At 38.4% G+C, this 16,908-nt stretch overlaps 1 protein-coding gene across 1 annotated transcript in view; it reads left to right on the plus strand.

The window, feature by feature from the left end:
• LOC139720965 (uncharacterized) overlaps window positions 1-16,908 on the plus strand; it is a 150,296-nt gene that overhangs the window by 52,882 nt on the left and 80,506 nt on the right. The window contains exons 3-4 of the mRNA XM_071632295.1: window positions 5,257-5,284; window positions 9,619-9,730. Coding sequence (XP_071488396.1) covers window positions 5,257-5,284; window positions 9,619-9,730 — 140 coding nt within the window. The remainder of the gene's footprint in view (window positions 1-5,256; window positions 5,285-9,618; window positions 9,731-16,908) is intronic.

The raw sequence follows: 16,908 nt of genomic DNA on the forward strand, positions 1-16,908 counted from the left end.
TATGTGTACCAGATGCAGTTGTAACCGCAATAAATCATTTGTTTATCAGCAGGTATTTATGAGTCGTCCGAACATCATTTAATGACAAATTCTCATTCAAAATGTCTGTGGCGTAGGAATTCTGCAATGCAGTGATCACGAAGTATGTGTGGTGAGAATGTGTGATGGCAGAGGGCCAGATACTGAAAGGCACAGATTTTGTGAACGTAAGCTCAAAAAATCTGTGCGTAATGACCATTTAGTCACATTTCGCTGAACAACACGATTGTTCCGAGTCGAGACTTCACTGGTTACCAGCCAGGCGAAGCATTCCTGTACTCCGAAAATATTTGAATGCTCCAAGATTTTTCGTAAACAAAGGTGGACCATGGTGTTTTCCGATATGGTGAGATGTCTCTTTTGTGTTATCATGAAATCTTCCGAAGAGTCAGAAAAGTATCATTGCTGGTATACGTCTCTCTTTATGAGACATAAAGTGTGGTTAATGTTTTGCTCCAGCGGTTGTTGATAGTAATGTGGTTAAGGTATTGTCATAATGATATGCAAAAAATGTGCTTTTGAATGAATTCCCGAAGAGTATATTAAGCATTTTGTCATGGGCATATTATGGATCGGCAAAAGAAAGGGCAGCGAACTTTGTCTATCCACAGTCATGGCAGAGATGAGTTTCCTTTTGTTTTTGTTTTTGTTTTGTTCCTGAAAGCAGTGAACAGGTGGAAAAGTCGAGAAGGGGCAAGAGAGAGAGAAAGAGAGAGAGAGGGAGAGATAGACTCTACATATCTGTATAGCAGTCTACTACCAGAAGACAGCATGACTAAGGCACTTCCTGTCTAAAGGACTCCTTACTGCGAAAGGCTGCTGTATAGTTGACTACTTACGTAGAAACAATCCTGGTTCCCCATGTTGTACATCTGATAAGGGCGATGGTGAGGCATTGTGCCTCCAGAGAACAATAGGAGGATCGCATTCCACGCATTCCTGGGGGCATTCTGCTATTTACTCACTGTTCTAGTCTAGCAGGCGCATCCATTGATCTGCCTTTTGTGTGAAGTCATTCAACGATGTTGTTGGGGGTATTGAGAGTGATGGTGGGGGGGGGGGGGGGGGGGGTTGGGGAGGGAGAGGGGGGTCATAGTATCGAGAAAGAGATTCAGAAATAAGGTGGGTGGGGCTGCATTGTAACAAAAAAAAGTATGTTTCAATATTTCTAGCCCTTTCTACAGTCTAATATTTGCTGTGAAAGTGGAAAATAATAATTGTTGTTTGTGGTTTTTTTTCATAATGGGGGGGGGGGGGGGACAGGGAAGGAGATGAGCATGATGGGTGGGTGGTTGTGATTTCTAATAGTGAATTATATATAGAACAACTTCTTTGTTGTGGAGATTAGTATGAAGGCCAGTGGCGTCTTTCTTTTAGTGGCGTCTAAAGTAGTCATGTATGAATAGGGGTGAGCGCTGGGTCACATGATCAGGTGCACTGGTCGTAATGTGTCCTCATCAATCACAAACAGCACGACCCAGGAGATATGTTCCATCATCTAGGCAAAGTGCTCCGCAGATCATAGATATACACCCACACACATACAGACAATCTTCGACTCAGTTATGGTCAGTCTAAAAACAGAGCTTCATATGATATTAGAGGATTGGGGGAGGGGATGGATAGAGTATAAAAGAAAAATGTTTGCCTACCCTTGTATATAATTATACATGTTTGATGTTTTTATGATTGTTTTCTTAGGGAGTGGTTGTCACATTTTTTGAAACAGTTTTTTAACCTCAGAGTAGTGCTTTCATTATTTCTGTGTATATGAAAAGGATTTAAGTTTAATTGCTATAATGCAGTTTGTTTGTTCAAGATTGTTTATCTTTTGTTATTTTGTTTTGGGGAGGGGTTAGAGGAGATGATTTTCTTTATGATATTGTAGCATGTGGAGGAATTCTAATAGGTTAGGGAGTGTTGTTTATGGGCTCTTAGGGGAGCATAATGTAAGGGAGCTGTTGAAGTAGTAAAGTTTCGTCAGTGAGCACGCCTGCCGTATCGGTGCTGCAGAAATCAACATGTTGTGGAAGAGGTACTGGATTCTTCTGCGGTAGAGAGCTGCTGAATATGTGGAGGAGTCATAGGACAAAAAGTAAACAGGAGAATGCAAACAATCTTGAAGGATTCTGGGTATGATAGCTACCCTTCGATGTTTGTTGAGCCAATAAAAAATGCACACATTATGTAACTGATTGTATCAGTGACTGTAAGTGACCGCTGCAGGTAAACAAGAGGGCAGCCCTGTTGTATATCAGTCTTGCTGGTTAGAGGCGAAAACAAAGTCCAACTAGATAGGAGAATGGACTCAAGTTGAAGATTGTTTGTCAACTGCAATGGCAAATATTACATGGAAGCCACCTGCAAACTACCAAACGTGTGATCTAGATTCGTACATCAAAATGGTTTCGCATTTTTTGGTTGTATTATAATCCATGCCGGACCTGTAAACCTGTGTATGATTTAAGAGAATGAAACCCAAATATTATGTGAATTGATTGGATGCAGCAATATTAGTATCCTGATACCTCAGTGAAGTTTGAGAAAAATCAGACTATCCATTGAAAAGTTACAAATTTTTGGAGTTTTGGTGCAGCCATTACTGGATGAGAAGACTGCAACACTTAGTGACATCATGTATGGACAACAATAAAATATAAAGTAAATTCAACATATTTTCAATTTTCTAGCATAATGAAAGAGCACTATACTTACCTGTTTCGGAAAGCAGGGGGAATTATATTCCCTTTTAACTTATGTCAGTAACAAGTTGAGGGAATGTGAACTTTCATTAAAAGAGCAAAACAAAACTGGAATTCTCTCATGGTGTGTTTTGGTTGTGTGCTTCTTGCCTTTTGAATAATACAGTATGGCACAGAACTATTTCATGCTTGGAAGATTTGCATAAACAAACATTCATATATCTACTATACACTGTTACCAGTTCACTGAAAGTTTGTAGGAAGTTATGTTGCAAGAACGTATCTAGGGTACCCCCCCCCCCCCCCCCCCCCACACACACACAAAAAAAAAAAAGAAAAAGAAAAAAGGCCTGAATGCGTGAAGGTGCAGAAATGTGCCGAACAAACATATGACCTTTATACATCCTGTCAGTAGCATTCTAAAACAGAAATCACTTCCGTCATATCTTCCATCCCCCCCCCCTCCAGTTCCTGTTTTGTGATTTTGAGTTTACTGAACATTGGGCATGATTGAAACATTATCAAACCACTGGGGCTTTTCTACTGCCCTAGCCTTCCTCTCTGGTTTTGTTGCACAGGGGTTTGCGGCTTTTGATGTCATATTGAAGTACATGATGAGTATCCTTTTAAAATGATTTGTTGACTGGCAGGAAAAAACATCTATAGACACATGAGCACAACCTGAAATGGCCCTGTTGGTACCTTGTTCTAGGTCGTCACTATGTCGACCTCAGGAACTTGAGCCTATCATGTTGAAGAGTATGTCAAAGTGCAGATTGATATTGCCAAAGCCAAATTTGTCATGGTAACAGTGTGTGACAGCTCTTCATTCAGTCCCCATGGAAACCAAAGTGTGCAGGCGATGATTAGTCGTGATGGCAACTTCAAAACAGCTGTCAAGTTCTCTTTTAATGGCTGTTACATTTGAAACTGTGACAGTTGTAAAGAGGCTGGAAAGATCGACTAGTTCTTAAGCATATACCCTTTGAAAGAAGAACTGTACAATCATGTATATGTGCATTTTCATGGACTTTAGTGGGAGATTATGCGGCAATCAGAATTTTCTGTGAAATGTGTCGCTTTTGTTATCATCGGTTTTTGCTGAAAAGTCATGATGTTAGCCTGGGAGAGATTAAGTGCAGATATAGCCCTACAGGTCTCTATCACAAAAGAATAAATTGTCTAGTTTGTACATTTGTGTGTGTGTGTGAATATATTTGTTTGTGTGTAGTAATGCTTCTTTATGTGGATATGTTGGTATGTGTACAATTTCCCTATGATACATGTATGCATATTAGCAAAAGCTGCCTTCTTGCATGAAAGATAGGTCAAAATCATATCTTTATATAATTTTTCATTTTACAGGATGAAAAATATGTGAAAAAGAATTTGTGTGTATGTAATAGATAACTGTACTAATAATATTTGAATCGAAAGGAAATAAATATCATGGGAAAGAAAGTGTACGTACATATGTAAGTGTGTGTGTGTGTGTGTGCGCGCATAGGAATATTATCCTGTCCAGCTTATGATATTACATTTGTATCATATAAATGGTAAATTAATAAAAGATTATCGAAATAAAAAAGAATATCACAGTCTATGGCCATGCAAAGAGAGAGAAAGAGGGAGATAGATCCTGGAGAATAGGTCACTGAGTGATAGAGGGCAGAACCATTACGTGGCTAGGAAGCCGTACGGAAGCATTCAACTCGGGGAAGGAAGTCCCCGGTATTGGGCTAGATTACACATTCGTAAACAATTTACCTCATGCTGGGCCGGTAATACGCCGGTGGGACAGAGGAGAGCTTTTCCTTTGCTCCATCTGCAGCAAGGCGCACGTCAGTAGTCGGGGCGCGACGACTTAAGGCCGAAATTATGCCGCTGCCCACTCTTTCCGATGACAAATCCGTTGCATTCATGTTCTCACAGAGCCTGCTATACCCCCATGTGAATGCACAGATTCAAGCACACACATGCACACATTCAGACATAGATACAGACACACTCACACACACGGACACAAACAGACAGAAAGACACAGGCACACATCATTACTATTTGTGTAACTCCTTTGATTCTAACTTTTTTGTAGTTGTTGAACAGGTCGACACTTGTTTAAAGAAAACCAGGCATCAATAACTGTAGCAGTGAAAGAATTTCCCTTAGCTGAACAATAATGACAATCCTCTCATGTTAATAAAATGAAATTATCCAAGAAACCATATTTCTCTTTCACTTCTACTTACTTATAAAATGTCATTGTAAGATTGAGTTTACCCAACCCATGCTCTCAAGGCACTCATGATCAATTGACCAGTACTGCAATAAATTTCTTTGAGAGACCTATACAGTGTAGCTTTCACCGTTCAGAAGATTTTTCATACCTTTCCATAAAACTTATGAAAGAGAAAGTCATAATTCATGCATTTTTATGTGTGTGTGCGTGTGTGAAGACAATACTTATGATTGTGATATATTTTTCTTTCTATCTTTTCTCTTCTGTTCTACACAGATCGTGAGGACCAAGCCATCCTCTGCACGTAAGTATAGGCATAGCCCTGGGTTCCTTCACGCCGTGTTGTAGGTCGACCAGGAAGTGATATGGGTGTGTCCGCTCCAGTGGTGGTACAGTACAGTGGTGGAAGTCACACGCACACACAGGAGGTCCCATGGTTGTCTTGCCTGGCCTGTAGCTTATTGGACTGGGTGGACAGTGGTTGTCTTAGGGGCAGATTTCACATAGGGGACTTTGCTTCACACCTTTTAAACATTCGAGATACTGTCACCATATTTTACTCGGCCATCACTTACATCATCCCTTCTTTGAAGCTCTAATCAAAGCGACGTGAAGCAGAATATAAAGAATATAGATTTCTGTCAGATGTTTTGACCATTCATTTGAGCGATTCTCTATATATGAATGTCTTATACTGTACATCTAAATAGAAGTAAACCTCCAAATACATGATGCAAAAGAATGGTTTGTGCTGTTCATCAGATCCTTAGAGACACATGGCTGTTTATATTAGAGCATCCCTGTTTTAAGTCTGGTGGTGGGGGGAGGGGAACAGCTTGCTCTGAGCAACAACAAAAAAAAGAAGAAAAAAGAAAAAAGTTGTTTTCTCATCGCACGATAATGATCCATATGAAACCAATATGATGAGGTCTGCAATAGCTGACACATGTTCCCCAATTTGAGATGATACGGGGGAAGGACAAGGTGGGGTCTTGTGCGTGTGGCTTGGAGGTGCAAACGCTCCGCGTGAGGTGACCCATCGGACAGCCTTTTTTCCTGCCTCAAGAAATTGAGGGATCAGTTGTCGGTCTTCTCTGACTTAGTCCCTACCCCCATCAGTGAAGACCTAAATTTGCCTTCGGAATAATCAACAGAAGTAACAGAGTAGCATGAGGAATTTCATTCCATTTCATTTTTGTTGATGTTGTAATGAAAAAGATAATGTTGACGATAATGATGATGATAATATTGATGATAACAGTAATGACAGTAATAATGTTAATACTAGTAATGATAATGATGATTATGATGATAATGATAATAATGGTTATACTTACAATAATAACAACAAAATGTACAAATACATATGTTTTTTTTTTTTTTTGATTGGACAAATAACCTGGTACAAAGAAAGGGTTATAGATATAAAACAAAAAACATCAGGTGTGATCACTGTAGTGTAACAAATTGGCACTATGTGCTGTCCAATTTTTTCCTGCTGTTCCGTTCTGTTGTAACATTTACCATACAAATGTATGATGGATTGTCTGAAGCTAAGTGAGCCTATAATTATATCATTCCTTCATGAACCTTGCAACAACGGCAGGTGGTTTGTACCTTTAAAGAAGGGAGTAGGCCCCATTCACATGGAGAAAATAGAACCAGTTTCACATCTCTCTGCTGTACTATGTGGAAGTTTCATCTGACATTGACGCATTGCTCTTCCTAGGCTAAATGTAACTCAACTACATGAAGGAAAGGTACACATATGTATTGATATCATGCGAAAATGATAGTTTCTCTTTCTAGCAATTTAATTTCTCTCTTGACAAGGCCCTGATGTAACTCCCAGAGAACTCAAATCTAGACGGGCTTCAATTAAGCCAGAGATCGATACCAAGTCCTCTGATTATTTCCATCAGTGACGGCATATTATAGAGAAGCATGTCACAGCTAATTGTAAGCTTGTTAGTTGTAGCAAGACTGGTACGTAGGGTTTCCTCATTTGTCTCCTTTGTAGAGATGTTCACCCCTCCCCCCCCCCCCCCCCCCCAACATTGCTTGGTATGTGCTTCGTACGTGCAAAGTAGAATAACTTGCAAGAAAAAGAAAAGGTTGATTGTAATAGTAGTGATGCAAGATATAGTAATGATAATAACAAACAACAATAATGTCAGTAATATAATAATGATGATGATTCTAAAAGTTATATCAATGAGTGTAATGATAATGATGACAACAATAAGAATAACAAGTGTTAGATGATCTCATTGTTAGAGAGTACTGTAAAAGTGGAAATTTTTGCGCATTTTGCGCAACCAGAAACCAGCGCGAAAATAAAAGCATGCAAATATTTTTGCTTGCCATATGTTCTTGTGCGTGATGTCTTGATTCCGTGGAATTAAAAAGACGCGAACCTCTTCTTACCCGGCCAATCGCGAAAAATTAGTTGCACGAAAATATCCACTTTTACAGTACTGACAAATAGTGATAATAATACCCTGCAGATGATAATGTACCTGAAGTTGGCAAACCCCAAAGTACGAAATGTTATTTTCAAAATTATATCAATGATGTCAGTGCCACACCTTCATTTTGATACTACGTGTATCTTTGGAGTAGTCTGACCTCATGCTAGATCTCGATTTGGCCGCAAAGTAAATTTCTAGCATTGTTTCCCCCGAGTACAAGCAAGTTGTTCGCATGAATGAAGTCACCAGTGCTCTGTCAGATAGTCCTTTGATAACATTCATTGTTCCACCCCCAAGTGACCAAACCTTGACATGTTCCTACCATTGTAATATTGGATATATTAAAATTGCTGTGTCCTTTTTCTTTTATAAAGAATTAAAATAAAAGCAGCATCATGGAGATCATAATGACTGTGGCAGACTATAAATATACATTCCCCCCCCCCCCCCCACGATTTTGTATCAAAAGTTTCAGCCAGTGCTCTGATAATGGATGGGTTAAATTATGTTTTATGTTTCCAGTCAGACCTAAATTGTGAACAGAGTGATGATATTTGTCACTTCTAGCTGGAAAGAGATAAATAGGAAGAGATGATATGATAGTGGTAGAGTAACTAAAAACACATGTTTGCAAGACTTGTGTGGCCCGACGTTCCTATGAGTACTAGTGCCATGTAAGCAATGCCTGGGCCCTTGGTAAAATCTTTGTTATTGAATCACAAGTGTAAAGATATTACTAACAACACACGTCAGAGTGTGAAACTCACACTTCAAATGTTTATTATGATAAATAAGGAGTTTGCTGCCCTTAAGATGGGGTGAAAAGTAAGTGTGAAGAAAAACAAAAAAGATTACAGGCAGATAGGGAATGGAAGCTCGATTCATTGAGAGAAAAAGCATGGAGTGCAAAGATGATTTTTCCCGATTTTTATTTTCCATTGTTTTTTCTAGTTCTTGTTTTTGTTTCTATTTTTTCTTGTAGTTTTACATTTTGTAAGTATGATAGTTACAGGTTGAAATGTATCCGCAGGCAAGCCTAGACCCCTTACTGTGTTGAGATATACCAGACTGTCAGACATCTTGGGGTAAAGGATGTGGCAAGGATCTCAGCTGGGAAGGGAGTGGTTTTACTTTCAGGGGTTTTTTTTTTTCTTCCTTTCTTTTTCAAAGAGTGTATTTCTGTAAGAGCCATGGTTTCACTATACCAAGTATTCTTGTTATGTCATTTGATTTATATTTAGCACACACATTATATGCATATAAACACACATACTAATTTTGTGGGAAGTAATACGAATCTGAATTATTTTAGATGTTTCCTTTTTTATCTTGTTTGGAGACACTGATACAGATCAGTTAGGATAGGGGGATGGGGTGACAGAGAGTTGAAAGACTTAAGTTTTATATATTTATTTATTTATTTATTTATTTATTTATTTACTTACTTATTTATGTATTTATTCATGTATTTATTTGTTTGTTAACTATTATTGTTATTGTCATTATTGTTATTATTATTGTTATTATTATTATTGTTATTATTGTTATTATTATTATTATTATTATTATTATTATTATTATTATTATTATTATTATTATCATTATTATCATCAGAACTATTTTCTTGTGTGCTGAACTGAGTTTGTAATAATCACAAAATTAGTTGTAATTCTATACTTTGAAAGAGTAAGGTTTGCACGCCACCAAACCTATCAAGAAAACAAAAATGAAAGTCATTTGTGAAGGGAAATCTCTTTGGACTTCTGCAACTGTCCCCAACCACAGTAAAAACTTTTTTTGGGCAGAAGGTGAATGAAACTTGGCACTGCATTAAAATATCATTAAGATTTTTCAGATGAGTTGATTCAAACTGGCCTCTGCATGCCATATAGTGCCTGAGTAATTTGTGTCCAAAGTTATCTGTTGCACAAAACACTCCCACATGAAATGAAGAGGTAGCTTTGAAAGACCACTTTAACAATGCATTATTCTTAGCATGAGTGGGCCAAAATGAATAGTAAAAGTTCCCCAACTATGAACATTTCATATTGCCGTACATCAGCTGTCCAAGCATTACAATTCAAACATATCCTGCTTTGGAGTTTGATATTGATGATGGATAAGTCAACGAAAAATATGTTCTACTTTCCCGCATCTTGACCCTCAGCGGTGAGTCCGGGGCTGGCAAGACCGAGAACACCAAGAAAGTCATCCAGTACCTCGCTCATGTCGCCGCCAGCAAGGGGAACAAGGGTGGGGCCACCATCCACAGTATACAAGTAAGTATGGGGGGTAAAACCACACCCCCACTTTGTCCCTCTCAACTCCCGTCACTAATCCAGAATCAAAAGCTTTTGATAGAGATACAAGTGGTATTCAAGAGAATGCATATGATATTTGTATATATATCAATATCTTTTCAAATCTTAGTTTTGGATATGACTGAAGGAGTTTCAGCTCCTTATATTTATTCTCAGTTTGCTCCATTCAAAAGATGGATAAATATATGTCTATCTTCATGACAGACAATAAATGCTATAGCTCCTCTAAAGAAAAAAAAAACCCATGTAAAAATCATATTTGGGGGATTATGAATATTGCGCTGATTATATTTCATGCCAAAAGCTTTTCTTCCTGTGCTAATTGTATTCAATTTTTGTATCTTTTCAAAATATTTTTATGCAGACTAGTTATATAAACAAATGACATTTGTGTATGATTCATACATATGTGCAGACTGAGATGATGTTCTTACTTCAGTAATCATTGACAAATAGCAATACCAAAAGATGAAAATATTAATTCATTCAACCTCTGTATCTCAATCGAATGCTTTTGAATTCCATGCTGCCTTATCATATGTGAACAGGGCCTCATAGGACAGAGTGGCAAATGGTTGCAAGTTTTGGTCAGTGCATTGACAACCATGACTTACAGCTGGTACCAAATTTGCAATCAAGTGTAACACTGTATCAAAGAAGTCCCCATTTTACACTTGATAACTGGTGCATAGCATAGTTCAGCTCTATTGGGTCAATCAAAAGCAAAAACTAAGATTAAACACCAAGTATGAATCGGGTCTTGAGCAAACCTGCCAAGCACATGAACAATCTTTGGTACCTTTCCTAGCTTTAAATCCTCAATTTTCTTTTCTTGTTAGCTGGGAGGTGAAAGTGGAGAAGGCTTCCTCTGTAAACTTTAAATCTTAATGCATTATTGCAACACTCGTTTGTGATTTCAAGGTGATAAACAACAAACGTCAGTGCTGGAAAATGAATTCATGCCACGAGAATATGATCATGATTGAATATGGATTTGGGCACTTTTTTGAATTCATACAAGATGACCCAAAATGAGCTAACTTATGCTGAAATAACTGTAGTCTTGATGAGATCATTGTAATTAGCACACACTACACAAGGTACAGTAATATATACACATAAAAAAGTACTCTTTAGTACAAGTACCTTGGTGAGCTGAAGATCACTTGTGATTAGAATGTAGTATTAACACTGGTAGAATCTAAAATATTGTCCTTTGTGTAGTAGATTATAGTCTGTGTAACATTATTAACATTAAAAAAAAGTCTCATTCAGTCTCCGTGTCAGAGACGTGTATTTCTTTAACCCACCCCATTTAATTTTGTAGCTTATCATTCGTGCTTAATATATATGTTGAGTCCACCCTAAAACATGAAACAAACGTGATAACTGTACTGCTACAAATGCCAGGATTTTCCCTCAGTAATAGTGAGGTGGCACGTGTAGAAGCAAACTTTCAGCAGGAATTTATCGGTGCATTACACAGCAGTGGAGAAAATGTCCCGTGATGAATTGTGCCTCTCTAACTTGGAATCCATAATCCGTTACATCTTTATCACGAAGCCATTTTGTGATGTATGAAAAATATACTGCTACTGCGCCGGTGCACATGAGAGTGCAGTTGGCTGGCAAATTTGCAAGCAGATAAGAGCCCACCGCCAACATTCTGTTTCTTGCAAGCACAGAGCTCATATATCTTCATATACGGGTCTACATGTATGTTCCATGCCATTTGTTATTGTTTCTAGTTTCAGACTTCATAAAGAATATTCGCTTGACCCATGAGGTTCAAAGGTCACAGTGGCAGCAATGTACACCTGTGCGGTGCCAGGCCATTTTCCGTTGTATTTGTAATCAATTGCAATTAAAACATATTACCAGCATTCCATTACTTGTTTTACATTCAACATGGAATACTCATTTTGCAAAATTACGTGCGACAACTCGTTTCTTCAAATTGTTCAATGCATTTTTGTATTTACAATGTCAAATATATTTTTAAAGTATAAGAATGTTATTCAGGAAATTGTATAAATTAATTCATTGTATGCATTATTTCATTGAATACATTATATATTACAATGAAAGCCATTATCTGTGCTTGAAATGCTGGAATCATTCTTGTTCTGTTCAATCATCTGATGTTATGTGGCTGTGTGCATACTTAAAATGTGCTGTATGCATGCTTGGTACTTTTTTGCATCATCAAAGAAAGACTTCAGGTGTGTTGGCATGAACATGTCATCAGCACACACTTGCTCCCTGGCCCTCATTTGCATCATTCCGTTTCTGGACCCAGTTCAATACCGCTTTTCCTTGGATTGTGGAGTATATCGTCAGCCTATGTTTGGCACGAAACGCAATCACAATCTTGCAACAACCGTATGCAAGAGAACAAAACGTAGAAGATATTCCATTCCTTGGCCTTTTAATGATGCCATCGGGCAATCAGAAAAACGAAAAGATCAGGACTTTCGATGGAGGTGTCATAATGTAATATAATTACCCGATGGGTGCTCTTTTGATACCAAATGACGTCTTTAGAGGGCTGTGGAGACCAGACCGGTCAGTTTTTGCAGAGGAGGGCCACAGCTGTTTGGTCTTAGAATGCATGTCCTGGTGAATTGACCTCTTGGACAGTCTTCCATTGAGCATGCAACAAGTTGTTTCCTCTTCCTATGCCTGTAAGAATTTAAATTTTGTTTATAAACCTAAATAATGAAAGTAAAATGGTCATAGACTGCATGCTACAGTCTTTTTGTCATATATTTCACCCACATTTTAGAGAGTAGACTCTGTTAAGTCTGTTGGTTGCTGTCGTCGGTGCATGGAATTGTAGTCCCGTTTTCAAAATGCATGGATATTTATGGTCCCCTTTGACGAGCGTAGAAAATGGAAGACGGAATTCACCCCGCTCTCTGCTTTTCCTCTGTGAGACTCTGAGATATCTGTAATATGCAATTTTCTCTGCATTATGTGAATGCTATTTTTTTTTTGCCCATAGATTTATATATGATGCAATGCTAGAAGATGGTATGTGAACATTTGTATATCATTTAAATCGGTCTGATGCCAACAAGGAATCAATGACGATGAAGTATGTTATAATGAAGTCAGTTTTATGTGTGAAATCAATTTGATGGGGCTATCAAATGAATGATCTCGCCTTCTGTTTATCGCAGTGTTGGGTAGACAACAAAATGCTTGTCTTAGACCCTTGAGATTGTGTTACATACGCATTCTATCTGCTGGTATGACTCGATAGTGTTTTCTCTGAAACCTTAAGCCCCTTGTTCTTTTTAGAGGGATCGGATCTCCTTATCTTAAACCAGATCACGCATTGGCTGTCGACAAATTTCTGTCTCCTATCTTTTTGCCCAAAGAATGTTCAGTCAAATTTCCAACACGTTTCGCCTCTCCAATTCCTGGTATTTTACTATTCCAGCTACTACTGCTACCACCACTACTACTTCTACTTTTAGTTTTTCTTCTTCTTTTTCTTCTTTTCCTTTTCTTCTTCTTCCTCTTCCTCTTCCTACTCTTCATAAAACAAGACCCATATTGCTGATAGTGAACATTTCTTACTATCTACACTTTCTTGCATGATGGGTTTTCGTGAGATGTAAATTATTGCAGTACGTGATTGTGGGACATCATAGGTATAAATGGCATATCTCGTTATTTACTACTGATGTGAAAGATGTGGATCAAACCGGAATGTCCATAATGTTATGGAATGTGACGGATCAAAATAAAAAGAAAACTGGGGGAAAAGAATAAAGTGTGCTGCAGTAAAGGTGTTGATAGCTCTGTGGATCTGTTCTAGATTGGTTTTAGGCAGAACCAATTCTCTGAGCAGTATTTTTGGCAAGATATCTCCTAGTCAAAAGTTAACGCCCAATTGCTTTTCCATATCGGTGTGGAGGTCTTGTTACCCCCAAAGTCTCTCCCTGCGACTGTCGCCCCAATTCCTGCCTGTTGGCAATCTGATAGCGATATTATGAGGGTAGTCGTACGTCCCCTGGTAGTTCACCATATCCATAAACAAGTCATAAAGTCATTCCTCGGTGGAAGTATTTCTGCCAAAACATGGAAGGAAGAAACCTTGAGCTTGTATAAGATGTCAAGTCGCTAGATTGAAATGTTCATAGATTGAGGCATAAGTTGTTATCCCAGATGTCTGGATTTACTCCCATTTGCGTTGTCTTGCATTCGCTTCAGAATAACACAGAGTCTTCCATATTCCATGACCTAGAAATCGCATCAAGTGGGGTCAGATGTTGACTGAAATTGGTTTCCCCCTCAAAAAAAAAAAAGGATACAACTTTTCCCCCAACATTGAGAATAACACTGGTCTTTCACACCTTGGAAATTTCAAATGCCTAGAAGGACAACATGATTAGAGATGAAATGAAAAACACAATCTAGAAGTTGTGTAGACTACAACTGGATTGCAATCTCCATAAATGACTCCACAAATTCAAGTCAGCCCAATCAAATGAGAGAAAAAGAACATGAATAGATTAAAAGAACCTTGAGTATGCACTTAAACATGACAGCTTGCCAACAAATCAGCTGTCAATCAAGCTGAAGGAATCGGCCGAGTGTGAAAGAAAATGGGGGGGGGGGGGGAGGGGCATTTCTTTTAGTATTTAAAACTTAAACGAGGAGAAAGCACACTCGGGTGTTAATTTCTCCAGGTATCGAGACTTTCCAATCTGGGATGGAGAATTCCAACCAATCCAAATCCTAGCTTTGACATAGTTTCAAGCCCATATTTTTCACCTAGTGTCAGGAGATACTTTGGCTGGCTGTCATTACAGACGTCGATCCAAATGAGTGACGGGTGCTCATTAAGCATAGGAAGCATAGAAACCAGGGGGAAAATATTTTGTATTCTCGAGGCGCACTTTGTCACTTGTGAACTTGTATCTGAAGGGTTGGGGCATGGGAGGTGAGGTGGGGGGAAATGTTGCAATCCTACAAGAATTGTATATGTCGGAGACATGTTGAAGGACACTATTTTTCATGTCTGCAGAGCTTTAGACCAAATGGGATTTTACATCACTGTCCCATTTGAATCAAATGGAGTATTATTTTTGTTCAGTTATTCAGTCATTGATAATTGGCAGTACATGGTGTATAGCGGTCAGTCCTGAGCAGAATTCAGGGGACATTCCTGGGTGGCTGCTCTGGAGCATTTGAAGCCCACAATACTCGGCATCTTCGTGTGTGAAATCATTGCTGTCGACAGTGTGTCTGAATTCGCATACCCATTTCTAATACGCCCCCAAGGAAAACCTATGATGTGTTGCGATCCCTTTCAAATGGGGGTAGCAAACACTTTACAGGGAATCTTCAGTCTAGTGGCAGATTATTTCTGCATTGTATTCAGTGATGCTCTAATTGTTACCGTTTGATTAGTTTTCACATATATTCAATAATTCTGCATGAATCTGCACCTGCATGTGCTCTGCCGGTTCTTATACTCTTCTTTGTCCAGATTGAATGATGGTGTTATTGAGTTTTGATATTCAATACTCTCAGAAGAATGTCTTTTTGTATACTGTGTGCTTGCAGAAACCCTACAGTCCTGGCAGAGTTTCATGAAGTAATCCAAAAATGAAAGAAGAAAGAAAAAAAATGTCCATCATTGTTGCTGGATGATTTGTCAGTATCTAAACAAAGTGGACACATGTCAACTATAAAGTAGATGTCGTATGCATGGTGATTTGTTGTGATTTTAAGTGTGGAATATGATGATAGCATCAACACAATTTTTTTTTTTCTTCTTCGTGCATGAATTGCAGTTGTTCTTATATGATCATTTGTTGGCGGTTGCCGTAAGTTTCGCTTTCTTGCCGTGTGCCCTTTTGTTGCAAGGCTCTCATCCTGGCTGGCATGCCTTGGAGCTTGGAGTAGGATCCAGGGGTAAGGAGCCAGGGGTGTGTGTGTTTTGGGCTCCTCCTCCTCCTCCTCCTCCTCTCCTCTTGTGGGGTGTAGATTGATGCGAAATTCCAGGTATTTTGGGCATCCTGAAATCACAGAGTGAAGATGGGGACTGCGTATTCTCAAACCAAGCAATGAAATCAGGTTCTCTGGTCACGTGTGTGGAGAGATTTTGGGCAGTTGTATTGCAGGATGGAGTCTGTGTCCAGAATAGGATGTGTCTGTAGGAGAATTTTTGAATTTTTGATTTGTAATGATTATAATTTTTTTGATTTTGTTTCAATTTTATGGATGACTGGATGGTTTAATGAATGAATGAATGTATGAATGAATGAATGAAGGAATGAATGAATGAATGAATGAATGAATGAATGAATGAATGAATGAAAGAATGCCTGAATGAAAGAATGAATGAATGAGTGAATGAATGAATGAATGAATGAATGAAAGACTGAATGAATGAATGAATGAGTAAATAATTATACTTGGCAATTCTGTCTTCATCCTCTCATATGTATTTGAGTATCATCAGTCAGCGAAAATATCAATTAAGTTTGGGACAAGGTGACAGATCTTTTAAAGAAACGCAAACTTTCTGATGTCCTTGATGATCCTAGGTCACTTGTGGGCAGCTGTACTGGAGTGATGGAAGGTCTTTTCAAAGACATCATTTAATTATAGCCAATCTTCCCCACCTAATCAAAAGGGCAGACGTCGTCATGTCTCCTGTACCCAGCAACTTCTTCTTTGGTAAACCTGTTGAACTATGAGGGCATTTGGTAATTTGAAGAAGGTGATGGAATGATGATTGCTCTTGTGAAGATTTAGAAGTGCAGTTTAGGTACAGACTTTATAAGATAAAGGAAGGGATTATCTGAATTTGATGTGTTATTCTTAAATTCATTCAATAGAAGGCCCTGCAAAATTTAGACGGTTTGTTTCTATATATCTGCACCCTGCAAATCAACATCTTTGTCGTTATCATCTTCAACAACAGCAAACAGCAACAGATAACAATGATTAGAAGATATTTAATGGTGTGAAATGCACCAATATGGCAAAAGTTCTGCTTTAAAGATTATCCTTAAAAATCTCTTTCACATTATGCACCTTTCTGGAATGCATGGAGGCATACACACCAGGGTACGGATGTCGTGATGATTATCTGTGCATATCTTTTATTAGCC

The sequence above is a fragment of the Diadema antillarum genome, unplaced genomic scaffold, assembly GCF_040938485.1.
Source record: "Diadema antillarum isolate AM-2024a unplaced genomic scaffold, OU_Dant_1.0 scf00000135, whole genome shotgun sequence".
Taxonomy (NCBI): domain Eukaryota; kingdom Metazoa; phylum Echinodermata; class Echinoidea; order Diadematoida; family Diadematidae; genus Diadema; species Diadema antillarum.